This window comes from Camelus ferus, chromosome 5 (assembly GCF_009834535.1).
Source record: "Camelus ferus isolate YT-003-E chromosome 5, BCGSAC_Cfer_1.0, whole genome shotgun sequence".
NCBI lineage: Eukaryota > Metazoa > Chordata > Mammalia > Artiodactyla > Camelidae > Camelus > Camelus ferus.
The window spans coordinates 9,023,622-9,050,574 of record NC_045700.1 but is presented as its reverse complement, the minus strand read 5'-3'; the positions used below and the strand labels follow the sequence as shown (position 1 = coordinate 9,050,574).

The 26,953-nt window shown below is 46.3% G+C and overlaps 1 protein-coding gene across 1 annotated transcript in view; it reads left to right on the top strand.

The window, feature by feature from the left end:
- The window catches only part of CLASP1 (cytoplasmic linker associated protein 1), a 192,244-nt gene that overhangs the window by 80,922 nt on the left and 84,369 nt on the right, over positions 1–26,953 (top strand). Inside the window, 9 exon segments of the mRNA XM_032479286.1 lie at positions 15,020–15,172; positions 17,529–17,602; positions 19,104–19,196; positions 20,111–20,256; positions 21,166–21,301; positions 22,005–22,075; positions 23,554–23,613; positions 25,151–25,228; positions 26,563–26,730. Coding sequence (XP_032335177.1) covers positions 15,020–15,172; positions 17,529–17,602; positions 19,104–19,196; positions 20,111–20,256; positions 21,166–21,301; positions 22,005–22,075; positions 23,554–23,613; positions 25,151–25,228; positions 26,563–26,730 — 979 coding nt within the window.

Here is a 26,953-nt window from a genome sequence, read left to right as displayed (position 1 = left end):
AATCCTGTGCCCTGTCTCAGCATGACAGAAGCCCAGGGAAACCCACGTGGAAGGGTTTTCTGTCAACTACCCCACAGTGCTTCTTGAAACTGTCAAAATCAGGGAGTCTGGGAAGCTGTCCTAGCCTAGGGGAACCAGGGAGACACGAGGACTCGGTGTGCTGTGGTGTCCTGGGTGGGGCCCGGGGCAGGCAAGGGACAGGAGGAAACAGTAAGGAGCATGAATAAACTGCTGACTGCCGTTAACGACAGTGCATAGTATTGGTTCCTCGCTGTAGTGAATGTACCACACTCATGCTAGGTGTGAGGTCTGTGGGGCCTCCATACTGTCTTCACGACTTCTCTGTAACACTAATACTATTCCAGAATGAAAACTTTATTAAGAACAAAACTGGAAAGTAGTAAGGGAGGTGGTAGAGAAGCTTTTTATTCTCATTTTGCTTTCTTCCGGTAATATTTGAAATATTTAACCATGTTTACAAATCCATTGATTTTGTTCTTCTGGAAGAGGTTGCAGAGGTTATTTGATTGGTGGGATTATGTGCTTTTATTTGTTAATGGCCTTTGTATTTAAAACATCTGTTTTTATTTATTTTTTTTTAAAAGGCAAAGAGTAAGGAGATTCTTTTGGCAACAAATCCACCTAAGAGATGAGCAAGACCTGAATTAGGGCAGCCTCCGTGGGACTGGAGAGGATGTGGGCATGAGAGGTGGCTAGAAGTAGCACTGGCCACACTGGCGATGATCAGGCAGGGGCCTGGATGTGGGGAGGGGCGGCCAGGACAAGGGTGTGTGGGCATGGGGCAGGGTGGCTGGCTGGGTGAGTGGTGGGAGGACTAGCTGAAGGGGAGGGGTCTGCGAGAATGAGCAGGTTTGAGGGTAGAGAGAGGATCATGGTTGTGGACACTTGAATTTAGGATTGTATTTGTGTGTGGGTTTGGTTCAGGTGGGTTTATTTCTTGGATAGAGTTGGGGCTTTAATATAGGGGATTAAGACTGATGAGAATGTAGGTGTTTATTTTAAATTATCATGTTAATCTGCCTTCTTCTGTAAAACTATGATTATTTGCCCTCTTGAGTTCTTGAGAATGCAGTCACTCATGCAAGAGACTAACAGCCCTTGCAGTCACCTTTAAGTCTGAGATACCGTTCTGGTAGGGAAACTTTTCCAGATTTGGCTCTGAATGTTTCCAGCTGACTTGCTTTTGTTCCTGCATAGTGGTTGTCAGGGAGAATTGGGTCAGGATTGGTACAGTGATAATTACAGTGACATTTCCAGAAGAACGCAAGGTGTAGATCTGGTATTTGTAGGATTTGGGTTTGATGTTAATTAAGTATAATATCTTTTTAGGGCAAGTTCAAAAGTGAAATAAGTGGGGAGGGTATAGCTCAGCGGTATAGCATTGCTTAGCATGCATGAGGTCCTGGGCTTAATCCGCAGAACCTCCATTAAAATAAATAATTTAGAAAACCTAATTACCTCCTCCACCCCCATAAAAAAAAAGACTGGTTTAAAAAAATTTTTTAAGTGAAATACATAATGTGATCAAAAGAAGAAAAGACTATGAAATCAATGAGAGAATACACTGATTTTTGTTAATACGACATTTAGAGATTATCTAAGGCATTGAAATATTAATTGTTGATTTCTGAAAGTTTACTTTCTAGTTTTCAGTCATTGATACACAAACTTTATTCACAGCACTTCAAGTTGCCTAAAAGTCCCTCCTTTCCTGGGAAATAGTAAAAATTTAAGTCCAAATATGTTAAAATAAATGCTTCTGCCATATTCCTGAGTACTTTTGTGAGGCGTAAGTAGCACTGTGGATGCCCTACTGTAATTACCACCATGAGGATGTTCAAGGCTGCTCTGAGCGTGCGGAGTGGTGGTTCCCAGCGCCGTCGGGCAAGTCTGTGCCTGCGCAGCTCATGCGCCAGTCCTACAGCTGCCGGGGCTCCATACACACTGCCCCTCGAGGACACGTTCCTCGTCTCCCAGCCTGGCATCTGCTGTGTTCTCAGGCTTCTCTTTGGAGGCAGACCCTCCATGGGGAGCCCCTCCCTGCGCACTGGTGCCCCTCGGAGTTTGCTTTTGGAAGACTTGCCAGGCTGCGAGATGTTAGCTCTGGGAGTGGGAGCCGCTCTGTTCCCTGAACTGTCAGCGTCCGGCTCAGGACCTGGCACAGGGTGGGTGCTGCAAAGACATTGTGAAGACACAGGTGACAGATATGTGAATGGTCCTCCCTCTCCAGGTAAGGGACAGGCTTGGAGAAGCTCAATAACTCATCTGAACTTAAGAGATCATGCCAGAAGGTTGAAGCCTGAAGAGCCCCTGGGAGTCTCTGCACTTCCCCCACTGTCTGGGCTACCTCCCAAGATTAGGGGCACACGGGCAAGATCGAGCCCTGGCAGCTGTTTCATCTTCTCTGTGGCACCTCACACTAACTTGCTGTTTCCCCTCCGTGTGGGAGATGCCAGAACCTGCATGCAGCATGGAGTGTAGTCCCTGAGATGAGGGGCTGTCGTTGGCACACCCACTGCGATGCATGCACGCAGAGGTGCTTCCCGGTTGCGTGGGACAGGAGCCCAGCCCACCCCTCACTGGCCACACTCTGTGTGGCTGGACCACGTGCCCCTGTGGCACAGATGCCCAGATGTTCAGACCAGATCTACTCACTGACTTCGGAATTGAGAGAATTTGAGCAAGGCAGACAAAATGGTGAGATAGTTGGGATGGGCCCTGTGAGCTCTAACAACCAGCTTCAAGGCTGGATAAGTATGTCCATTTGACTTTTATAAAAATGAAATTGGAGAAAACAACAGTTGAAAGGCGCTCTTTTCTATCTTAAAATTCATTTTTGGCGTCTTTAGTTTACTTGGGCTTCTTCGTACAGACGTGAACATTGCATTTGAGTGTGGCTCACCACGTTCAGTCACCTGCAGCCTGTCGGGTGGGGTACACTGTCCCACGGCTGCCTCCACGTGCTGGTGACCGCAAGGCTAGGCCCACAGGATTACCGAGACTTGGGACCTTTTCCATAGAGGACCCCTCTTCCTGCTGAAGGAGTGAGCTCTACCCTGCTGCTTAGTCTGAGGCATCCTTTACTTCATTGGAAACTTGCTTCATGGTGAACTGGAACTTTGCTCCCACCCTTTCTCCTTCTTGAGTTCCCTGTTCACAGCAGAGATGCCTGAGGACCCTCGCCTGGGTGGGGGAGCCTTCTGCCTTTGGTGAAAGCCCTGTGCTGTGATTGGCCACAGTGTCTCTCCCCCACCCTCTGCCTTTTCACTCCTCTCTGGCAGTCCTTTTTCCTGCATCACCTTATCTCCAGTTATTTGTCAGTGTTTGTGTTTACAAATGTCCCTTCTTTTTGTACTGCGAGTTCCTGTGGGCGGGTGGCATCCCCAGGGCCGGTACAGCGTCTAAAGGGAGTGGATCCCCTGCGGTTGCTGAATTGAGCAGACAGGAGGCAGAGGGTGATGAGCGGGGACAGCTGGCCTGCCATCCCCCCGTAAATCGGCGGGGCTGTCCTGTCCGCAGGTCAGCCAGTGCTCTATCATGCATCAGGGTTTCACAAAGAGCATCCATCCTCTCCTGTCCTCTATTTTTATTCCTCCTCCCCACCAATTTCTTTTGTCTCTTTCCTTTTTTCCTTCCCACTGCCTTCCAGGAGCCCCCGTCTACTACTGGAAGGTGGCCTCTAGGGTCTGAGCACAGTTTTGAGCTGGATTGTGGGTCTCTTAAGGGGTACAAGCTTCTGCGCCCCTGTCCAGTGTGCTTGGAAGTGCCCTGCAAGGCTGACTGAACAGGCAGACAGAGGGGAGCGCAGGATGTCCATGCTCATAACTTAGGTGTGAAAGTCTCCCCTGCGGATCGTCTTTGGCGTGAACTGGGTGATGTGTTTTTGTGTGGGGCATTGGCCTGGGACATGGGCATTGCTGCAGGCAGCCCAGGGTGATGGCGGGCAGACCTCGGTGGTTGGCGAAGGTGATGGCGGTGTGGTTGGTGTGTTCATCCAACCTCTTCTTAGGGCTGGAAAATAAGTACTTGATCGGCATGAAAGGGCAGTTACCAAACAAGCTCTTTGAGGACATCCCCGTACCTTCTGTAGTGTTGCTGTACCTACTTGGACCGGCTCACAGCCCTGGATGCTGGTGTCCCCCCGCTGCCCCCTGCTGGCTCCTGGTTTTCAGCCTGCAGCTGTGTGCTTCACACGGCCAGCTTCAGGGTGTCTGGGAGGCTCTTAGCCCGCAGGGACTCAGTCTGGATAATTCTCTAGGCAAATGACAGCAGCAAACCCAAGTGCTGTAAGCAGTTAATGGACCTGCATGGAACTGAAAGAATTTTAGAAAGCTAACTACTTTGAAATTTTGAAACAAGTTATTCTTGGTTTATATTACTGTTTGCTTTCTAATTATGCGAATAATTACAGCATTGTGAACTCCAAGTAGCGATGGGAGTAAGTTCAATAAAAGATACCAAGGCCTTGGCGGTAGTAGATTTGTTTTAATTGTGTGTGTGTTATAGTTATCCAAAGGCCTTATTTTTATTAAAACCATAGAAAATCATCAACTCTAATGTGACTTTTAATCTTTCAGATTGTAAAACTGGAATTATTTAGACTTGAATGAAAATTGTACCAGAGAAACAAAACACAGTAATAATTGGAGAAAATCAAGCATACTCTTGATACATTTATTTCCTCAGAGATATTTCCTAGGAAGGATCTTGTTTTAAATTCTTAAAACAAGACCACAATTTTTCTGTTCATGATGGTGGTCAGTTATTTCTTAGAGTCTCTTTTTGAGCTATCCTGGGCTTGACTGATCGATGTTTCATGGGATTTAGTGTAATCTCATGACAATCCCTCTGATAATCTTGTTTCCTAGGAGAAGCAGCCTGAAAGTAGCTAAAAGTCATGGCTGGATAACACAGGAGTCAGTAGTGAAGTGAGTAAAACTAAGTCTCCACTAGGCTCTGTGCAGGGGCTGGAGGTGGTGGATCCCAGGTTGTGCGAGGAGTGTCTTCATTCCAGAGCCCTCTCTGGCATCTAACCGAGAGTCGTACAAGTAACTGCTAATTTAAGTGCCCGGCCCCACCCAGCTGGTGGACCAGTGGGCTAGGCGGCCAGTGGGGGCACTGTAGAGGAACCCCGCAGGCGGTGGAAGCCCGGAGGAGAAAGAGGTGCTCTTGGGGAAGGCTCTCCTGCATTTCTTGGACCCTGGATCTCTCCAGACTTTAAGGCTTTAGCGTACAGATGTCTGGGAGCGGCTGGTCTTTAACAGTGAAGCCAGATGTGAGTCTGGCTGCGCACTCTGTGACTCACCAGAACCTGCCACTGTCGGTCTCTGCCAGCTCAGCGGCTGCTCCAGCGGGAGGGCCGGTCCACCCGGTCTCCCTCACTCACCCTGGGCTCTTGGACACACAGGGCGGTGAAGTAGCAGTGTGTGTGTGTTCCCGTCCGCTGGTGGGTTCATAATCTCCGTGAGGTGTGTCGAGAGGTCGCTCTGCACGGCTGACCTTCTGTACCTGAGCTCTGCTGTGGGGCTGTAGGTTCCTGTCTTTGTGGAAGGCATAGTATTAACAGGGTCAGTTAGTTTGGGCCTCCAGAGTGGTCAAGAGATGCCAGCTTCAGTGACCCAGACTGCTGGACATGGTGTGGGGAGAGTCCCAGGACAGTGGGCTCCCGGCACCGTCTGTGTGCAGAGGGCAGCTGGCTAGTTTGTTCACTGCCCCTGTCAGAAATTGCCCCTCCTGCCTCTGCCCTGGAGGAGTCTTTATGTGTTCCCCTCTCATTGGGTACTCCCTAAGCATGGCAGTCTGACGTGTCCCTAAATTGTACATGGTGTGTGCAGCATTTAAAGCCCTTCACCTTCTGGTTAGTGTTAAGTCCTCCAGGATCAGACACAGGGAGATGGAGAGTCACATCGCAGGTGGGTTGCAGGGCACAACAAACCCTTTCTGAGTTCACGTGGTCCCACTCTCTTTACCCTGCTCTGGGTCCTTTTGGCTTCAGTGGCACGTACCCTGTGCGCATCTTGAGTGGAGCATCACACTGACAGATCACACTGGCTCACAGCTGCTGCTGGTTGTGCGTCCTTGTCCCACACTGGCCTGGGACCCCCGGACCAGAGCCACGCCTTCCCTGTCTGTGTGCCAGCCCCCAGCAGAGGACCTGCACATGGCTGTACTTGAAGAGTGAACACTGAAGAGAAGAGGCAGGAGGCAGCACGAGGTATGCATAAGTCCTCGGGGTGGGGCCTCCTCCGGGAGCCCATGAGAGGAGGCTGGTGCTTCTGGACACCCGTCCAGCCTTACTGCAGGGGTGACCAAGGGAGCATTTTGGGACAAGTCAGATCTCTGGGACTTCTTGCCCTGGACTGGAACCTCCAGGTTACAGGGCAGCCATGGAGGGCTTAGGGAGAATTTAAAATATTGATGCCGCTTGGTGGAAGCAGATTCCTAATTTAGCTATTTTCTTTACCTTATGAATGACATGTCTTTCCTGGGACCCTGGGAAAACTGTCATTGAGACCATCCCAAGGCTTATTGACAAGGGGCAGATGGACCCTATGGCTAGGAGCCAGCTGCAGGGAGGTGGTTGAGGCTTTCTGTTTCTCTCTTCTTGCTGTGTGACCTGAACTGGTTGTGTGCTTGTCATGAGAACGCTAAGAAAACTTACAGTGGTGGAGCTTGAGAGCCCCTGGTTTTCCGTCTGCACCTGTGTGTGTCTGATCCGCAGAGCGTCCCTCTGATATGGTGCAGGAGTCTCCCAGCTCCCTCCAAGTGTGCAGCTGAGAAGGGGAGCCTGGGGCCCTGTGTCTGAGAGGCCTTCTGGCCCTGGCCTGCTCCTTCACACGGCTCCGGGTCCTGCAGAAAGAATGAATTGCAGGGGTGGCTGGGGCAGAGCCTCTAAGCTGGGCCGGGCCGGAGTCCTGCCCGTTCCCTGAGGCAAGATGTGATCCCAGGGGAGGCTGGGGTCCTGGGAAGTGTGCCAGAATTTCCGGCCAGGTTACAACATCTGAACTCCTTGAACTCCAGTGTGTAAAAAGCATTTCTTAACTTTGTCAACAGGGCAGAGGAATTTTTGTTTCAGAATATGGACGTTGAAGGGTGTTTCTCACAGAGCACTGTGAGGCAGGACTGGTCGGTGTCAGTGGTTTGAGGAGGATACCCGTACTCCCCATGCGGATGCTAGTTTGCGTCTTTATACCTCTAGGCACCAGCCAGCTTTGGTTAAAAGTGAAAGCTCATGTGGACAAACGGGCAAGAGATACGGGGCTGGATGATGAGCAGAGTGACTTTGTGTACTCTTCTGACCCATGAATGAATGTAAGGTGTCTTTCCATTGACTAGGTTTTCGCGTTTCTCAGTAACATTACGTAGTTTTCAGTGAACATGTCTTAACCTTCCTTTTGTTACAGTTACTCCAAAGTATTTTATTTTTCTTGATGCTGTTGTTAATTGAATCTTCATTTCATTTCTGGATTGCCCATTGCTGATGTACAGAAATACAGTTGATTATCCTGTATTGGTCTTACATCCTACAACCTCTCCGAACTCACTTGTTAGTCCTGAGAGCTGTTTAGTGAACTCTTAGAACTTCCTGCACATAAAGGTTGTCGTCTGTGAACAATGGAGATAATTTTAGGTCTTCATGTGCCATCTGGATATCTCTGCTGATTTTCCTGGCTGGAACCTCTAGTACAGTGTTGAGTAAAGAAGTGGTGAGCATGTGGGCGTCTTGTCCAGTCTTAGGGGGAAAGCATCCAGTCTTTCATTATTAAATATGGGCTTAATAGCAGGCTTTCTGTCTTGTGTAGATGGTCTTCATCAGGTTGAGAGAGTTTCCTTCTAATCCCTTTTGTGTTTTTAGCATGAAAGTTTTTTTTTCCCTTCTCATATTTTTGTTGTCATATTTTTACTTTGTCTACTGAGCATGTGTTTTTGTCTTTTACTTTATTAATGTGATATATTAATTTTTATATGATAAGGCAACATTATATTCTTGGGATAAGTCCTACTTTGCCACAGTGATAATTCTTTTTCTGTGTTGGTAGGTTTGACTTGCCAGTATTTTGTTGAGGCTTTCTGTGTCTGTATCCCTAAGAGATACTGATGATTCTGTGTGTAAGAAATTATCTTAAGTAAATAATGTTCCTAAGCAGGCAAACATCTACTGTAAGAATGAAATAAAATAAAACAGAGACAGTACCACGTGCAGTGTGTAGTAGCCCGTTTATGTGGACTGTTCACTAGTGGGTAGTGACCCCGTGGCTCAGATGCAGAATCTCAGGTCAGGCAGACTCAGACTTGAGTCCTGGCCTCCCCCACCGTTGAGTTGGCTGTGTGACTTCAGCACATTGTATCTGGGTGCACTAAGACTTCTCACTTTTGGAGCAGAGTGATGAGGAGACGTCCCTCCTGGGGTTGTCCAGGCGACCAAAGGAGAGTGTGCAGACCCCACCAGTTACGTGCACACAGGTGCCTGCTCGCGGTCGTGACCTTTAAATACATGGACTGCCCCAGTGTTCTGAGGGCGAAAGGTTTGAAACAGGTGATTGATTAAATATCGTTCATGTTTGCAGTGTAGTAATAGTCTTTAAAAATGAATTAGACTAATACAGAAAAAAATCTATTAAATGCTGATAGTGGACGAAACAGGTTTTGTGCATGTATGTGTCATGTTAGGTCTGAGTGCGGTACAGTCTGGAGATGCATGTATAGCAGTGTGAGCAGTTTAACTTTGGGGAGTGATGATACAGGAGAACTTTGACTTTTAATTTAAAAATAGATGTAGGTTTTATCAGAAAAAAGTAAAGGTGTTTCTGACTGGGAGGAAATCACGAAGGTTAAAAAATATGTGGGGTTGTATTTACCTCCCTTTCTTCATTTTCCCTCAGATGTTTTCATAGCATCATTTGACTTTGTTATATAATGAAGCCTTGAGCTTTTTTAAAAGCAATGAAAACTAAAACAGGTGGACGAAGGACAGTTTGTCCATTCACAGGTTTTGACACCTTTTGTGTGGACTGCCAGCTTGAGTATCGCTTGCTCTGTTTTGAACAGCGAATTCCCAGGTAGGGCTTGGAGGCCCCGAGTGGCCGGGTGCACAGTGCTGGGTACTGGGTGGGTCTCAGGACGAGCTTGCTCCCTGCACGGGGCTGTGCTGGGCATCAGGCGGCGCCTGCAGGCGGCAACGGCTTAGCCTGAAAGCTGGAGAGAGAGAGGTCTGGGGACCTGTCGCCGGTCTCCACACAGCCTCCTCTTGGGAGGGCGAGCTTCAGTCGCTGGGCCGCCACGTTTCTTCTCCCTTGTGAGTGACTTGGTGTCAGGGAGAGGGCCCAGCTGCAGCCTGTTGGGAACGACAGCTCCCACAGAGGGACCCCGACCCCAGACAGAGTTGGGTGTCTTGCTTTGGAAGGCGAGATGTGTTCTCCCCACTGCACTCGCCCTGGCAGATCCTGCCCAGGGGACGAGAGGGCCTTCCTGGTGGGTGGACAGGGACCAGACGTGTCTCAGTGTCTGTGACATTTTGTTCATCCTCCTGGATGAGTGTACACATTTTCTAAATAGAGAGTATAATCCAGAACTTGTCATTCCAAGTTCTAAACACCAATGTGATGTCAGTGTTTATACAGATGTGTTTTTCTGCCACTCGCGTACCCAGACCTGTGGTCAAGGGGGCATGGAAGGGTCTTTGCTGACTTTGGACCAGTACAGTCTGTCTGGGGCTCCTGGCTTTGTACACCCCCCTCCACCCTCACCAGCCTGGTGAGAGTTCTGCTCTGAGGCTCTGGAGGCCTCCCTACGATGTGCAGAGTCAAGTCTGTTGAGACTGCTGAGGGGACTTTGTGCCATCCCTGGTCCCTCTCCAACCTTTGTCCAGCATCTTGACTACAGTTCCAGACTTCAGTAAAGTTCACTGACTTGATCCACTGTAAGAATTCTGCTTGTTTGCTGTTGAGTTCATGAATGCTGTTTTGTACTGCGGACTTTGAGTTTTTTCAGAAGGGTCCTGTCTCTTCCACGTTTTACATTCTCTTTTGTGTCCGTGGTTCTTGGATACACTGTGCCTACTGACTGAGTTACCAGGCTTGGGGTACTGGAGACTTGGATGAAAGTTAGTGTCACCCTGTAGAAATTTCATGAGTTGTTTTTAGAAGTCTCGTCCCAGTGCTGTAACGGGGGACTGGAACTTGAGGGATTTCTGAAGGATTAAAGGAACTGAGGGCTCTGGTAAGCTCCCTCCAGGTTTCCACCCCCATCTGTCATGCGGCATAAGTGACCCTCAGGTGGGGGTCTTTGCAGTGGTGGCCGGAGGTAGAATTAATTATTTCTTTAGGCTCAGGGAGTTTTCCTTCTCTAAGAACATTTTCTGTGTAACAGATGTTGTTTGAATGTGTGAAAAGTTTTAAATTGATGTAATAGCACAAGCGTGCATAGCTAAAAATACTCAACTCTCACACGTTTTTGCCTTAGTTGAAGCTCTAGAAAAAGAGGCTGTATACTAACAGATGTCTGCTTAGCTGAAAAACCTAAAGAAAATGGGAATTTAAGTGACTTGCAGAGTTCAGTATGGATCGATATAGTTGAAACCCGGGAGGCCTCCTCGCAGACCGGTCCTTGGGTCACAGTACAGCCCTAGTGCAGTGCGAGCACAGCTTGCTTGTCCCAATGAGGAACACACCTTCCACGTGAGAGAAGTCCAACCCGGTTAACTGACACCGAGCACCGTTCTGAGGGCCTAACTGCCTTTTGAATTTGATCTTAATCCCTGGTGTCCCCAAAGCTGGAAGACATGGGGTAAACTTATTTTTAGATGGTGCATTACTTTTCAGACAGTGGTCTCAGTTAGCTTCCATCCTCCAAACACCATTTCATACCAGATATCTCTGAATTTAAGCAGTGTGTCCAGCTGTTAATCTGGAAAATGAATACACCCTTTTCCTTGTTCTGAATTTCTTACTTGGTTAGAAAACGTGAATTACTTTCTGTGTTAGTACACAGATCACAGGGAACGTAAGTTAACCTTGATGGCACGGTGTTGTAGGTGTGAGCACCGCTGTGCATGTGAATGTGATTTGGCCTCTGCACTGGTGCTGATGGCTCCACAGTTTGGGTTTGGGGTTTTCTGTGTGTGTTTTTGCTTTTTATAGTTTGTGATTAGCTGTCAGGCTTGCAACTGTCACTTCTCGTTAACACCACTGGCCTGACTCCTGCTCCCCCTTCTCACTGTTCCTCTGTTTAGTTACTTCTCATCTGGCCAGAGAATTGGATAAAGAAGCCTGTTGGGTTTGCTTCCGATGGGTGAATAGAAAGCCTGAGTTGGGACCAACAGAGCAGAGCTCAGTACTAAAAACCCTCACTGGCTGCCTTTCCCCCTCCCTTCTTTGAGAGGTGCTTCTGTTCAGATACTAGTGATTAGGTACATGCCTTCTCAGTGCAGGACGCCGCTACGTGACATCTGTGGCAGCTTAACATTTATACCAGAAGCTCTTTGAGGACAGTGTTTGCACCGCTCGGTTCTTTCAGTTTGTCCGGGTTGTTGGCGTGGTGTCAGTGCAGCAGCGGCTCCCCGACCGCCATCCTCGGGGCCCTCACTGTGTGTCCGCTCTCAGGAGGGTTGAGTGTCTTCTTCTGCTTTAAAGGGTTACTTTTACAGTAATAAGAATATGGGCAATGTCTTGTATTTACCTACATATTTAGCGTCACCGAGGCTCTTCATAATGGGAAGCCAGGTTTCCTTCAGCGTTTCTTGGAGTGCAGCTCTGCTGCTGCTGAAGTGTGTTTCTGTCTGTCTGAGTTCGTTTTCGTTCAGCCTTTATTCTGAAAAGATATTTTTGCTGGATACGGAATTCTCGGTGAATACTTCGCTTTCACCGTTTTCAGAGTGTCATTCTGTTGTGTGTTGGCGCCCACGGCCTCTCTGTGTAGTGTGTCTGTGTCGCTCTCCCTCTGATTCCGCCATGGGTGCTCATCCTTTCCTGCCTGGGAGATGCTTGCTGTCACCCCACAGGTCTCAAGATGGTATTTCTCTTCTTTTTTTTCAGCCTTTTTTTTTTTTTTTGTCTGTATGCTTTAATTTTGGTTAAATTTTACTGCTCTGTGTTTACATTCCCTGATTTTTTTTTCTTCCGCAGTGTCTAATCTGCTTTTAATCCCATTTCAATGAAATTTTCATTTCAGCTATGTTTTCTTAATTTCTAGATGTTTTATTGGTCCTTTTTTAAAAAAAATCTTCCTTTTTCTCTGATTCTGTCTACATGTGCCTTTAGTACTGAACATAGGTATGGCAGTTTCAATGTTTTTACCTGCAAGTTCCATAATCTTGGTCATTCCTGAGTTGGCTGCTACTTTCTGATGTTTTTCTCTTTTTTCCCTCCTAATTAGGAGCCACATTTCCTGCTTCTCTGTTAATGAAGTTTTGATTAGCTGTTGTGTACTGTGAATGTTACCTTACTGAGCGTCTGCATTTTGTTATATTCCTTTAAAGAATGTTATGCTTTGTTTGGCAACACAGTTAAGTCACTTGCAGACTGATACCCTTGAGGCCTGTTTTCAGCTCTTATAGAGCAGGTTTGGTGTAGCTTTTGTTCCTGAAACAGTTCAGCCCTGCTGCTGAGGCCCACCCTCCGTGGGGTCTCCACTGACCGCTTCTGGGGAGCCCCTGAGGACACTTTAACTTTGGTGTTCAAACACCTTCCTACTTCATGTACACTTTGGGGGCTGTTCAGTTTACAGTCTCCTGGTCATTTTTTGTCTGCCCCTCCACCACCCCAACCCCCTAGTGGAATTTGACTCACACATGCATGACCTAGAACCTAGTCCATTGCTAGAACTCTCTTTTCTGGGTGGCTTCCTCTTTTCTAGGATTCTGCCCTGTAACTTCAGCTACCTCGGCGTCCCTGAACTCTGATCTTCATTTTCTCAACTTAGCAAGGCTGCCAGGTTCTATTTGGGTCCCCTTCCCTGTACTTGAAGGCCTGGAAATTGTCTCCAGGCAGGAAGTTGGGGTGATGGGATAGCTCTAGCTCACTGTTCCCCTTCTCTGAGGCATCACAGTTTGCACTGCCTCCTTTACTGGCTAAAAGTAGTTGTTTTACACATTCTGTCTGGTTTCTAGTAAGAGGTTAGGTCTCTGCTAATCCATCACTGCTGCAAACAGGAATCCCAGGAATTCGGTGAAATTGGTCCATTGAAAAATAATCCTCAGTAACTGAGTGCAATTTTAAATGGCAGGCCTGCTGGTGTTAGAACAACTAAACTAAACAGTTTCCATGAATTTGAGTGAAGCATAGGAGTGTCTTCATCTCCCCCACTCGTGGTTTTGCCTTTCTCACTGCCCAGAGCTGTCACCACTCTGAGCAGAGTAATGGTTATGGGGTCGCAGCGTGGTGGGTGATGACAGATGCTCTGAGCGCGCCCTCCGAAGCAAGGCTGGGATCCATCTCAGCGGGCGCCCAGTCCTTTATACTGAGCTAAATTCTACTCTTGGGAGGTCCATGTTGGTGTTCCCTGCAGTTTAAGAATCACTTTTGAATCTGCGTGGGGAAGTCTGTGCTAACAGACCACTGAACATCTGAATCATTGGGACACTGATGCGTGGACTAAGAGAGCCAGCGTAGCTTGACCGGGGACCTGGGAAATGTAAAGGCAGGTTGGGGGAAGCTAATCTGCATAGTGGTATGTGTTTGTAAGTGTGTGCTTTCTCTCTTAAGTGGAGTAAAAGAAGCCAAGTACTTTGAAGTGGATTGTTGGTGAGTTGTAAGGAACTTTAGGGTCCTGAGTAGACATGAGGCTTGGCTGTTGATAGTTTAGCCAAGAAGCGACTACATCAGGAAAAGCAGGTTGTTGTTTGTATCTGTTTTTTGGCCGACAGTTATTGAGACTTACTGGTAAAGATCTAATGCCCTTTTTCAGACATGAATATTGCCAGCTACGGATGCTAGTTTTCTTTTTTGTCTTTAATTACTCCTGAGTTCGTTCTTTAGCTCCTGAGTGACCCACACATGTGTTACAATCCCTGGTCCTCTGCAGTGTGCCCTGACAGCTTTGATTTTTGTGTCCTCAAAATGCTGTACATAAATATGTTCATTTTTATGAGCCCAAAGATCTTTTTTCTTTTTAATTTCAAATGCAACTTGAAGAGTGTTGATTGGATCTACTGCTGTTTAGAAAATTTAGAAGTTAATGAACGTATGAAAAAATGCTCGACCTCACTCAAAAGAGAAATGCAACATTGAAGAAGGTTTTTTTTTTTTTTTCCTTTTTTGTCTGTCAAATTTTGGTTGAAGTTTAAAAATGATAATTATTTACTGTCAAGGGTGTAGCCAGATGGGCACTTCTTTGAACTTTCAGGAAAAGTACATACTTACATGACCTTTCTGAAGGTAAGTTTGCAGTACACATAAAAAAACCTTTATACTCTTGACCCAGTAATATTGCTTCTAGGAATTTTTTTCCTTAAAATCATTAAAAAGTCAAAAGTGCAAGTAGAAAGGTATTTGTTGCAATATTATTTCTAACAGTAAGGTGTTAGAATCACCCTAAATGTTTAACAGTGGAAGTGTTTTCCTTTGTGGCATCTTCCAATCACAAAGTACCATGTGACCATTAACATGGGTATTTATGTAAAGTGGACAGGTTTGAAATTAGCAGTATTCTAAAATGATACATAGTCTCATGTTAACTATTAGAAAATGCATGAAAGAATGGTCAGAAATATGCCAAAATGTTAAGTTACCTGTGCCTAGGTGGTGGTTCAGTGAGTGCTTTCCTCTTTATGGTTTTCTGTTTTCCAAGGTTGGGTGGGAGAGCATGGTAGGTACGTGGAAGCAAAGATGTTTCTGGCTGCACTCTGAACCCACCTAAGGCTCTTCTAAACCCTGGACCGTCACCTGTGACTCCACAGGAGCAGGCCAGTCATTCATCTCCAAGCCTAGTTGCTGTTTTAGATTCAGATGAAGAAGTACTTAAAATTAAAACAAAAAAAATGATTTCTGTGCTTACTCTTCAGATAAAAATTTTGATGATGAGGATTCTGTGGATGGTAACAGACCCTCCTCTGCCAGTTCTACGTCCTCCAAAGCCCCACCAAGCGCACGGAGAAGCGTTGGAATGGGGACCGCCCGCAGGGTCAGCTCATCCACTGTTGGGTCCAAATCTGCAGGTGAGACCAAGCCCAGGTGGCGGCATGGGGTTGGCCCACAGACGTGCCCTGCGGACATGGGGTGGTTCTGTGTGTTTCCACCGGTGTTCTCTGCTGTCAGTGCTATAAGCTGTGGGCTGGGCCAGCACAGTTTGTCCAGGCAGAGCCTGCGGGGCGACAGATAGCTAGGGGGCAGGGGGAGGGCGCCCCCCTCCCCCCCAGCTGAAGGCATTATTTGATTATTGGGCTCCAGCGATGCCCGAAGCTGCTGTGGGTCCTTTTACCAGTGTCTGTGTATCATGATTGATTATCCAGATGTCAAGTTGCACCTTCCGCCCTTGAAATGTGTTGTTCCTACACAAGTGGCTTTGTTCTTGGGAGGCCAGTGTGGATGTTAAGTTAGTAAATGGTCAGGATTAGCTCCCTGGAGCTTTGAAAGTTTATTCACAAGGATTTCTGCCCTAAATCCCTTTTCACCCAGCCCCCAATTTAGACAGTTTTGAGTCCTTGTTACACACAGCTTTCATTTTGCTGTCACGTTGTAAATTCACAGGCCAGTTTCCTGCTTTTTGCCTCTAAAAAAACATCAAGTACCCCTGCTTTTAGAACCATGCTTACTGTTAGCACTGGGCTTTTGAGCTTGGCTGGAGAGCTGACTTCAAGCTGCGGTCAGGGTCGGTGTCAGGATGCTGTCTCCTGCGGCCTTTTCCTGCTCCCTGAATTGGCCCCAGAGCGTTGGTGTCCTGACACAGTCCCCTGGCGTCTCTGTGTTTGGCAGAGGGGCTTTCTGACGGCAGAGGGTGGAGCTGTGCTTGTTTCTTCCATTTTTGTTGTCATTCTTGTTCTTTCTAAGCTCGTGGTGTTGTTCCTTTTTAAAAATTTATATTTTTGATGATGAGCTTAAATTCACACAACATAAAATTAACTGTTTTAAAGGTAACAACTTGGTGGCATTTAGCACATTCACAGTCTTGTGAAACCACCACCTTGATCTCGTTCCAAAACAGTCTCATCCCTCCAAAGAAAACCTTGTCCCTTTTATGCAGGTCCCCTCCGTTTCCTCCTCCCTCAGCCCTGGTCTGTGTTGGTCTGTGCAGGGAGCTGTCCTGGAAATGCCACAGACGTGGGGTCCTGCAGAATGTGGTCTTTTGTGCTTGGCATCGTGTTTGTGAGGTTCACCTACGTGGTAGCGTGTGTCAGTACTTGTTTTTTGCGTGATCAAGGCCGCTCTCCCCCATTCTCCTCCCCGAGACCCCAGCTCTGTAGATTACGTGGAGATACCTACCCGCTGCCCCTTGGCCCTGTTCTCATCTTTTCTGTCTTGCTTAGCACCACAGTCAAGGATTTCCTCGTTGCCCCTTCTGGTCAGGCTCCTGGGCTCAGCGATGGTGCTTGGTCTTTGGGTCCCTCGAAGCGTTCTGCGTCTCACGGGGAGACAGGTGCTCAGGGGACCCAGGCCGAGCGCACAGCGGACGCAGGGCACCGTGTCTGTGTGCTCTGCTGCCCGTGTGCGGTTGGCTCGTGCGTGCAGCACAGTGCTCACCAAGGGGCTGATGCTTTACCACTGCCAGGAGTCGTCTTTAAAGGCCTTTTCTGTTGGAGTCATCCGTCAGGACCCCAGAAACCAGGTCCCTTGTCTGGCAGGAAGCTCTGGAAAAGCACTCAGCTAGGCAGTGTGGATCGTTGAAGGTCACAAGGTGACTGTGGAGGACAATTTTGAAACCTTTATTATGAAGCAAAAACATCTGATAAAATGTCACAGGATTTGCATGTGTGAAGTGAAGTTCATATTAGCAAATAGAAGACTTTCTCCCAGGTGATAGCGATTAACTGTTAAGTTGAAGAGACTCTTAAAACAGCTTTACGGGGGAAACTCGCAACTAATTTGTAAAATGAAAATTGAAGGAAATGAAAGTTTAAGGAAATGAAAATGTTTTGAGTCTAATATAAAGTTGGGGTGAAACTGTTAAATACTTTTGATCTTTTTGATTGTTTCACAAGTTTGTTATGCTAGATTCCTAACAGTTACATATTTTCATTTATTACGGGAGGAATTAGAATTTTTGTTATACATTTATTAGGAATCTTTGAAACTATTTGTACATTAATATAACATAAACCATCTAACTCCTTTAAGTCTAGACTGGCCCTTCTTAAGCAAGTAGTCTCTTTAGATGACTTTAAACTAATTAAATGTTGTATTGTAAAATTGCTGTCTCGATGCTGAAAGTCACTAATGTTTGTCAATTCCACAAAACTAAATTTTTATTAAGACTTAAAAAAAGTTACAAATCTTCCAAAATACAATTTTGATTGTGTATATTCAGACTCCTCTAGTGCACACTGTTTATATATAAAATAGCAAATCTTTTCATAGCTGCAAAAGAAGGGGCCGGAGCCGTTGATGAAGAGGACTTTATCAAAGCGTTTGATGACGTCCCTGTGGTGCAGGTGAGTGAGGCAGGTTAGTTTGGCTAAAACAAGGATGCACTTATTCTGCAAATTTCACTTTTCAGATGCGCGATACGTGGAGTTTCTTACTAGGTAGGGTAATTTTGACTCAAGATTGCAGGAGACGGGAGGTTGCAGACTAGGAAACTTTGGAGCCTTTCAGAGCCACAGTGAAGAGCAAAAGTCATGGCCCAAGATGACGTTTCAGCAAGAACTGGAGAGAAGTTGCTCTAGCAGTGAGCTTGGGGGTCAGGTCACATAAAGGGGGGAAATAAGTGATTAGAAGAGAGAACAGAGAAGCATGCTTATTTAGGGATTTTCCTTAGAAAGACAAATCTGTAAATTAGAAGGATTTTGGTGTCTGAAGCTATAAAGAATGTTTTCATGAAATCTTAGTTTATGCAAACACTTGATGCTTCAGTTATGTACCTGACAGATGAGCAGAGATTATTTGTGGAAGCTGGAGGACAGCCACACATTTACACTGCTTTGTGCCTCAGAGTCATCTGGTTGGTTCAGGCTCACGTCCTGTCCTCGGCCGACACTGCACCCTGGTGCTGGGGCCCTAAACCGCCTAGGTCTGCCCAGCCCCCGCCCTGCCACGTGCAACTATGTAGTCAGGTCATGGACCCCTTGGGCTCGTCCCGTCCTTGGTCCTTGGCCTTCCTCGCCCGGCCCCTCCAAACTGTCTGATGAGTAAGGCGTGAGGATAGGTGAGAAGGTGAACTTGAAAACATTTGAAGTCACAGGTGCAGGCAGACCACCTTTAATTGCACTTGGCCTTGCTGCGCTTTGCAGATGCTGCGGTTTCACAGATGGAAGGTTTGTGGCAACCATGTGTCGAGCAAATCTTTTGGCACCATTTTTCCAATAGCATTTGCTCACCTCATGTCTCTGTGTCCCATTTTGGTAATTCTCATGATATTTCAAACACTCCATCAGCAGAATGATGACAATTGGCTGAAAACTCAGATGATGGTTAGCATTTTTTAGCAGTAAACTATTCTAAAATTAAGGTCTGCACATTGTTTTTTTAGACACAGTGCAGTAGCACACTTAATAGACTACAGTCTCGGAAACTAGACAAATGCGTGTGACTGCCGGGTCGGCTCCAGACAGCAATGCAACCAGTGTCTCACAGGTGTGCCTGTGTAATGTCACAGAAATGCTGAGAGGAGTAAATGACTTGTGCATCACAGACGGTTCCCCAGTAGGCTTCATTCTCTTTTGTACGTGAAGCATCTGTTAAGTTTGTAGTAAAGCCGTTTTGAGGCAAGGTTCCCCATACTTGGACATCAGATCTAGTGAGTGGGTGCTTTCAATGGGAAAAAGCTCAATCTAAGACAAACCCATCTAGATGTTATCTCAAAGGTCCTTCTGAAAAATGAAATAATTTCCTCTACTGTACTTTCTAAATATTCTTGGCTTCAAATAATAGGGAATAATCTTTGTTTATTCTGTACATTTTCTTACATTGATTGTAAATTAACATTGCTTACAGATTTATTCCAGCCGAGACCTGGAGGAGTCCATAAACAAGATTAGGGAAATACTATCTGATGACAAGCATGACTGGGAGCAAAGAGTGAACGCTGTAAGCTGTTGACTTCGCGTGACCACGTTTCCATTAGATATTTAAATACTTTATTATGAAGTTAGGGTACAGCTTTAATGAATTTTACGTAGTAAATATTTTAAACATAATTACCGTATTTATTATTTATACTACCACATTTGTTACCATATTTATACTTCACCTTTTTAGTAGATTACCTCACTTCTGTTTTTAAAATGCCAACTTAATTCCTGTTGTATCTACTTTTAACAAAGACCTACCAGTGGGACATCCAGTAGGAACCACCACTTACCTGAGTGCAGGTTTAACTCTGGGACTACTGGCCAGCGATCGGCCTTTTACTGACTTTTGTGCCCTCTGTTCCTTTCTGTCCTCATGTCACCTCTGTCCCCTCTATTGTGGGTTAATGAAAACCAGTGGGGTGAGCACTGGAGAGAAGGGACATTAGAGTGAAGGGTGTATCTTACCTGAGGTTGCACCTTATTTCACATCGTGCGGCTGGCAGGAAGAAGGAGAGGAATGGGTTCTGTTTGAGATCAGACCTCGTGATGGGGGCACCGTGAAAGAGACGGTAGGATGGCCCCTCCCTCTGACTCATTAAATAAATGGCAGTGGGAGTGGGGGAGGCTTAGGGGAGGAGCTTCTACAAGCTTTATCTTAGTATCACAGCATCTGTAAATATGTTAAAACATTTCCCATTAAAAACACATTTTACGGAATTGTTATGTATTTATCATAGATACTAATTTTTAAAATTTGTTCTTATTTGCAGTACATAGATTTGTTCAGTATATTAGCTAATATTTAGTTGGCTGAATTCTTTTTGGAAAACTGTTGCCGTGTCAATTTAACTTTCATTTCATATTTGCTGGCTCCTCTTTATGTATTCTGTTTTGAGAATTGTTCTCTCTCAATTTTCTCTGTCCCATTAGCTAAAAAAGATTAGATCTTTACTTTTGGCTGGTGCTGCTGACTATGATAACTTCTTTCAACATTTGCGTCTTCTCGACGGAGCCTTTAAGCTGTCTGCTAAGGACCTGCGCTCTCAGGTGGTGCGGGAGGCCTGCATCACGCTGGGGTAAGGACCACGGCATCCAGGCTCGCAGTGCTTCAGCGCGGGCCCACGGGCTGTCGACGGGTCTCTGGTGTAACTGCCGACGCATCTTCGAGGCCCATTCCTGTTACTGTTCTTTTGGGACTTAACAGTACTTCCTGACCAGTTACGTTAAGTGTGACAGATTTTAAATTTTATTCAGTGGTTTAGCTCTGAAGCCTCTATCTTAAACTTGAAGCAGTTATTAATAGAAGGAAACGTGAAATTTTACAAACTCCTGTTCTCAGCCTTTCATTGATTTTGCTGGCAGAGTATAGCGTGATTATTCGAATTTTTGTTTCTAGAAGAGTATTATAGCTGTAACGTTACTGCAGTAAAATTGTATCCTTAGCAAACCAGTATCAGTGTCTAGAATTCTGTGTCAGACACTCAAAGCAGCAGCAATGGCAAGGGGGCTTAGCAGCTGCTTACAGTTTGGGCTGCAGTCAGATGTTGAAGCCTGAATGTTATGTGCTAAAAATGAAAGAGAAATGTCGTGAGGGAGCTTTTTCATATTTGTGTTTTATTAGTGTGTGATCGATTTGTTTGCTTTTCACTATTTTAAGAGTAATTAGGAATTTGACACAACATTGTAAAATGACTATAACTCAATAAAAAAAGTTTAAAAAATAAAAATAAAAACATTATATAAAGAAGAAAAAGTAATTAGTTGGAAGTCATTTATTTAAAAGAAAAAAAAGAACAAACTCTCGGGCTAGTGCTATTTGCCAATCCTCTTATGCACATTGGAAGCATTTTTAAAGTCTCTTACTCGGACCTTTGTCCTTTATCCTTAGACAACTTTACACAAAGGCTCTAAAACATTAAGACATTTATATGCTACACCGTTTATGAGAACTGTAACTACAGCCCAGCATCTGTTTCCTGTTGCAGGCATCTGTCATCAGTCCTGAGGAATAAATTTGACCATGGAGCAGAAGCCATTATGCCAACCATCTTTAATTTAATCCCAAACAGTGCCAAAGTCATGGCCACCTCTGGTGTTGTAGCTATTAGGTTAATCATTCGGGTAAGTATAGTTTGGGGCCATACATAGAATAAGCAGGTGGTAAATATCGGTGGTCATTTTTCATTTGAGGGACTGCATATATGGAATCACATTGCACATACAGTATGGCCTTTTCCCCCACTTAATTACAAACAAAATATCTTCAGTTTTCAAAACACTTGTTTAAATTTAATTAGCCAAGTATTTTACATACACATTTTTCAGTAAAACCTGATAGTTCACAAAGGCTTGATGGAAGTCCCTCACCTCACCTCTCCCCACCGTCAAGTCCCATTTCCCCAGAGCAGCCCTAGAAATTGGGGCTTGCTGATGCTACCTGCAGTCTGTCCAGAGTATTCACAGTGACTGGGCCTTACTTTGTATTGTTTTTAGTTCTTACTGCTTCCACTGCCTACTTCAGGCATGAAACTGATAGCCACTATTGCACATTTCCCTGGAACAGTCTTCCGTTTGGCACTTAGGTCTCACCTGCTCAGATGGTTTAGACCTCATCCCAGCAATGTGTGTAGATTTTAGACTTGTTTAGACCTGTTGTCTGTTTTGGCTCTGTAAATTTTGTCATGGCCTTCGGCAATATCCGTGAAATTCCAGTCTGAATATATAGGTGCTTTAGAGAGGTGAATACAGAAGTCGTTATCTCAGTCTTGTCTTATTTTTGTGTTTTCAGGCGAGTGTTCACCTCTGTCCTTTGCTCTTTCCACAGCACACACACATCCCCAGGCTAATACCTGTCATAACGAGCAACTGCACCTCCAAGTCTGTTGCAGTTAGAAGGTAAATTTTTAAAGAGTTTCCTCATTATTTTTGAATTTTTAAAAAAACCAAAACAAATTTTAAATTTCCCTTCATGAAAAAATGTTTGTTTGAAATGTTTAATCTTTATTTAAGATTTCTGTGATTAATGCCTTTGGATTGAAGGACTGTGATCTAAATTGTCTGGAAAGTAAATTTAGTCCAAAAAGTTGAAAGCAAAACCTAGTTTACAGGTGATATTTTTGATTAAATAGGTTGTTGTAAAGCACATTTAAGGCAAGAATTAGCTCCAAAGATGGTGGTGTTCACTGAGAAACAGATAAATACAGGCATGTGTGTTAGAGAGACAAGAAAAGCCCACATCAGGCAGTGGCCTGGGAGAGGGTGGACGTGGGGTGACCACTGCCTAGGTCGGGGCAGGGGGAGTGACGGTGGGGAGAGGGCATGGCCACAGTCAGTGTCTTCCTGAGAGCGCTTGCTTAGAGCCCCAGCCCCGTTACCAGCCTTGAGACTGGGTTGATGGGTTCTACTGGGCTCTCCGAGGGCGCTCGTGCTACCAGAACCTGGGAGCTGGTCTTGTCTGTCTTGCTCCCTGGAGTGTGTCTTGGTTACCATTGTATCTCCAGCATCTAGCAGAGGGTAAGAGTTCAGTCGAGATTCCCTGACTGATTAATCATGTGGATTCTGAGATTTTGAGTTGGGAATATCCCGGGAATGAGACTGGTCGTTAAAGGAAGATTGGCTTCAGATTTGTTCCAAATCTAGTAAGACCTAGTCCTGCGGAGACAGACTTCCTAGAGTCCAGAAAAGGGAAATTATGAAGAGGTGGGGCCCAGACTGGTGATACAATCCAAAGGAGATGAGGCCAGAATTGTTTTTGGGTACAAATCAGACCAAGACAGATCCCAGAAGCGAAGAGGCTGGGAAAGAAAGGAGGTTGAAAGATTGAAGAGAGGAAAACAGCTGAGCCGCTAGAGAAGAATCTGTTGTAAACACTTGGTAGGAAAATTTGTTAAATACTTTGTTTTTCAGGGTTTGTTTATTTGTTTGTTTATTTATTACCTTTTTTGTGCAAGACACTGTTTGAAATTAACACAAAGACTGATCCCTGGTTCTTTAGCGTGCATGGGTCTGTGTGTGTCCGTCTGTGGTCGTGTGTTATTTTAGTGAGCGTAGTGGTAGATAGCCGTGGGGCAGACACCCTTTCAGTAACAGTGCGGTGAAGCTCAGGGTCCTGATCTCAAGGGAACTCCTGTACCCCGTCCCTGTATCTTGTGATTATTCTTTTTGGCCACCATAGATGCTTGGTTATTTTAATTTGCTTTAGGTTTTCAGTCAATTCTGGTTCCATCTTTATGTTCCATTTTTTAAATTGTAAAAACTTAGAGGAAATTTACCAATTACAAAAAGTAGTGTTGGGTCACTTAAGAAAAAAGCTTTTATTTTCACTAACACACTAAATGACCAAGTTATATATAATTTTCTTTTGCAATTTTCAGGCGCTGTTTTGAATTTTTAGATTTACTTTTACAAGAATGGCAGACACATTCACTGGAAAGGTGAGCATCTGATTTGCTGGGTTTTCCTTCTGAGTGGATTTAGGATTTCATGTCTCAGTGGTGGGTCCAGGCCACTTTCTGTAAGAGTGAAGCAATCTAACATTTATTTGCGTGTCTGCTGCTAGTATTTCTCCTGATGTGAGGCACCTCCTCCTGGCAGAAGGGTTAGTGGTGATGGTGTCGTCGGCGTGTCCGGGGTGTGGAAGGGGAGCTGACCGGCACAGCCAGGCGTTGCTCTGTGCTGCTCCGGTCCTGCTGCCTGACGTCCCGTCAGTCCTAACAAGGCGGATGTTTAACACCGCTCTCAGCGGGAAGGGGTAACTTACATCCTTGACAGAATTTCACTCATTTGAAAGTTTTCTTTTTGATCCCTCCATGTCGGAAAGTCAGCAGTTTTCCCTTTATCCGGGTTGTTTTGTGGAGAGTGTCACATCATCGTGGTAAAATGTAGGATTGTGGCAGAATTCTTGAAGAAGCTTGTGTCTGCTCTGAGGTTCTTTCTCTGCCGTTTTTAGTTCCTGTCAGTTTTAGGTGCCTGTTCTTTCTGAGCTAAATCTGGAGACTAGATGGGGGTATTGTGCCACCCAGTTTGAGTGGTACATTGTGTCGTGTGGGAGGAACTTGACGCCATAGTGGTAAGCGTGTTACCAGTAGTGGGGTTGTACTGGCCTGGGAGCCCAGGCCTCGCTGCCCTGGTCAGAGAGGGAAAAGCCAGCCTCCCAGAGGTAGTTTCATCTGAAAATACTTTGAATCTAGAAGATTGTCACACATTCAAAAAGATTTTCCTCTTCTTTAATCTCCCAGGTATTGTATCCCCTTTATTTGGTAATAATTTTGGAACTTACAGGTGTAAGTGGACTGTGGGGTTTAGTGCAGGGACAGTGATGGGACAGGGAAGCGTGAAGAGCTCAGACGTGGCCGCACGTGTTTGTTCACTTCCCGGCTCAGCGCTGGCACCTTAGCAGGTCCTCCCTGAGTGCTTCCAGAGTGAATGCGGGAGTGAGGCAGGTAAACTGGCCCTTTTCTCCAGACCGGTAAGTATCCCGTGAGACAGTTGGATGAGTCCCTCTCAACGACGGGAGAACATAACTGAAGGGAACGCCTCTGTAAAATGGTTACTTAATTTCATAGAAGTGTTGGTGACATACAGGAGCTTGGAAAGCATTCTTCAAGTACACAGATGAGATGCAGGAGCAGCCTCAATGCTGGGGTTGTCATCACACTTCTGATTGCTGTAGGAACTGGTGCTGACCTGGGAGACAGGCTGTTTTGCTTGAGCTCAGTTAGTATGTTTGAAAGAAACGTGGAGCTGTTGAATGAAACGTCAAATAAGAAATATCAGCCGTTCCTAAAACGAGAGTGGGGTCATCTGGCCCCAAGCAGGGAAGGGCAGGCGTGGGCCAGGGCGCCTGGAGTCAGAGGGTCTGCGGGCAGTTCTTGTTGCCCCGTTTGCTGACTCGCTGGTACAGGCTTCTGGGTCCCACGTTGCCTTTAAGTTATTTCTCACACCTGTTTTCTTTCTTTCCCAAATATCTAGACATATTTCAGTGTTAGCCGAAACAATAAAGAAAGGAATACACGATGCCGATTCTGAAGCCAGGATGGAGGCCAGAAAGTAAGTGTTTGCTGACAGCACCGGCTCGGGTCACTGCTGTCGCGTCCCAGGTGCGTGGTCCGGATTGCCTTGTCGAAGCTCACTGAGTGACGCGAACATGTTTTGTTAATCATGGCTTTAAATATGACTCAAAAGGCCATTTCAGAATATTCCCTAGTTTTTTGTTCTGAGGGTTGTTCAGTGCCCAGGCCTGAAAGACTGGTTGATACTGTTGAATATAAATGGGACTGAGATCGACAACAGAACGTTCTTTAAATTTGTGGGAAATAATCACGCGAGTCAGGAAAGTGCTAGTAGGCGTGCTCTGTTTTTTCTCTTACTCACTGAGCTCTGTTCTTCCAGAGTGACCTGTTGAGTTACTATGAAAGTCACCTGCCATGGGTTCTCCCTGTGCTCACATCCGTGGGCACCACAGGGTTCCTGGGACGTGTGACTCCCTGTGAGGGAGGCTGGGGTCAGCCCAGAGCATTTGGGCTCACTTTGCCATCAGGACCGGTGGTGCTCCAGTCGAGGAGCTGTGGACCCCACGGCCACTGCCATCCTGGGGGTGATTTTGCCGTGGTAATTGTAAATGGCAGAGGTTTGATGCTGAGACTTTCTCTGTCTCTCAGGCAGCATTTAGGTAAATAGCCCAGTTTTGCCCATGGCTATTTCTTCTATGCTTCTGTAGTTGACCAGCTCTTCCAACACAGGTTCCAGTCGGTCCTTACCCCTGGGCCACGCCCGCTGCTCTGGCTGTGCCTCTGCTAACTCAGCCCCTGGGCTCGAGTTTTGGCGGACCCTCTCTCAGCACTGAGTCTCTTCATAGTGGATCCTACCAAATGGGCGGCATAGTTAGTGGTTGTGACAACCATCGGGGACGGATTTGCTAATAAGCTGCCTCACCTCACACCCTGTCCCCTCCCCGATTGTTTCCAGTTGTTCAGTCATAACGCAGTGCAGATTTCAAGTAGCTGTGAACATTCTTCTGTTTTCTGTTGTGCGTGTTACCCAAAGCAGTTTTCTGCATTTCAGATCAGTGAGTGTCCGGTCGTATAAACACTACTGTGATTGACCCCTTGGGTTCTCAGTGTAGTTCTAGAGATTGTAGCTCCGTCTTCCCCAAGATGTGTTCGCACTCCAGCCGGAAGGCTCTTCAGTTTCCACCTGACTGAGGAGGAGGCTGAGATGCAGAGCCGAGCCACCCCCAGGGTCAGAGCACCGGTCAGCCATGAGGATAGGACTCCTGCCAGCCCGGACGGCCCTGCGAGTCGCGTGTGGTGTCACACGGTGTCAGGGCTGCGGGAGGGCTGTGTGGCCCGCTGGCTGTGACAGGAGGTGGCATGTCTCCCTAGGTGTTACTGGGGTTTCCACAGTCACTTCAGTCGGGAAGCAGAGCACCTGTACCACAGCTTGGAGTCCTCCTACCAGAAGGCCCTGCAGTCCCACCTGAAGAACTCGGACAGCATCGTGTCTCTGCCGCAATCTGACCTCTCATCTTCTAGCTCGCAGGAGAGTCTCAAGTAAGGAGGCCGTGCTCTTTGCTGGTGTGAGGCTTGGGGTCTGGGACTTGGCTGCATGAGAACACAGGCTCTCCCCGTGTCCTCAGAGCATGTGCTACTGTCGGTCCCCTCAGTTCAGAGGCCCTCAGGGAGCAGGAAGAAGGCAGCAGCCTTGATCTCTGCCGCAGGTAGTTCGCAGTCCTGTTTATGTGGCATTCCTGGGGCACAGGGTGGAGTAATTTCA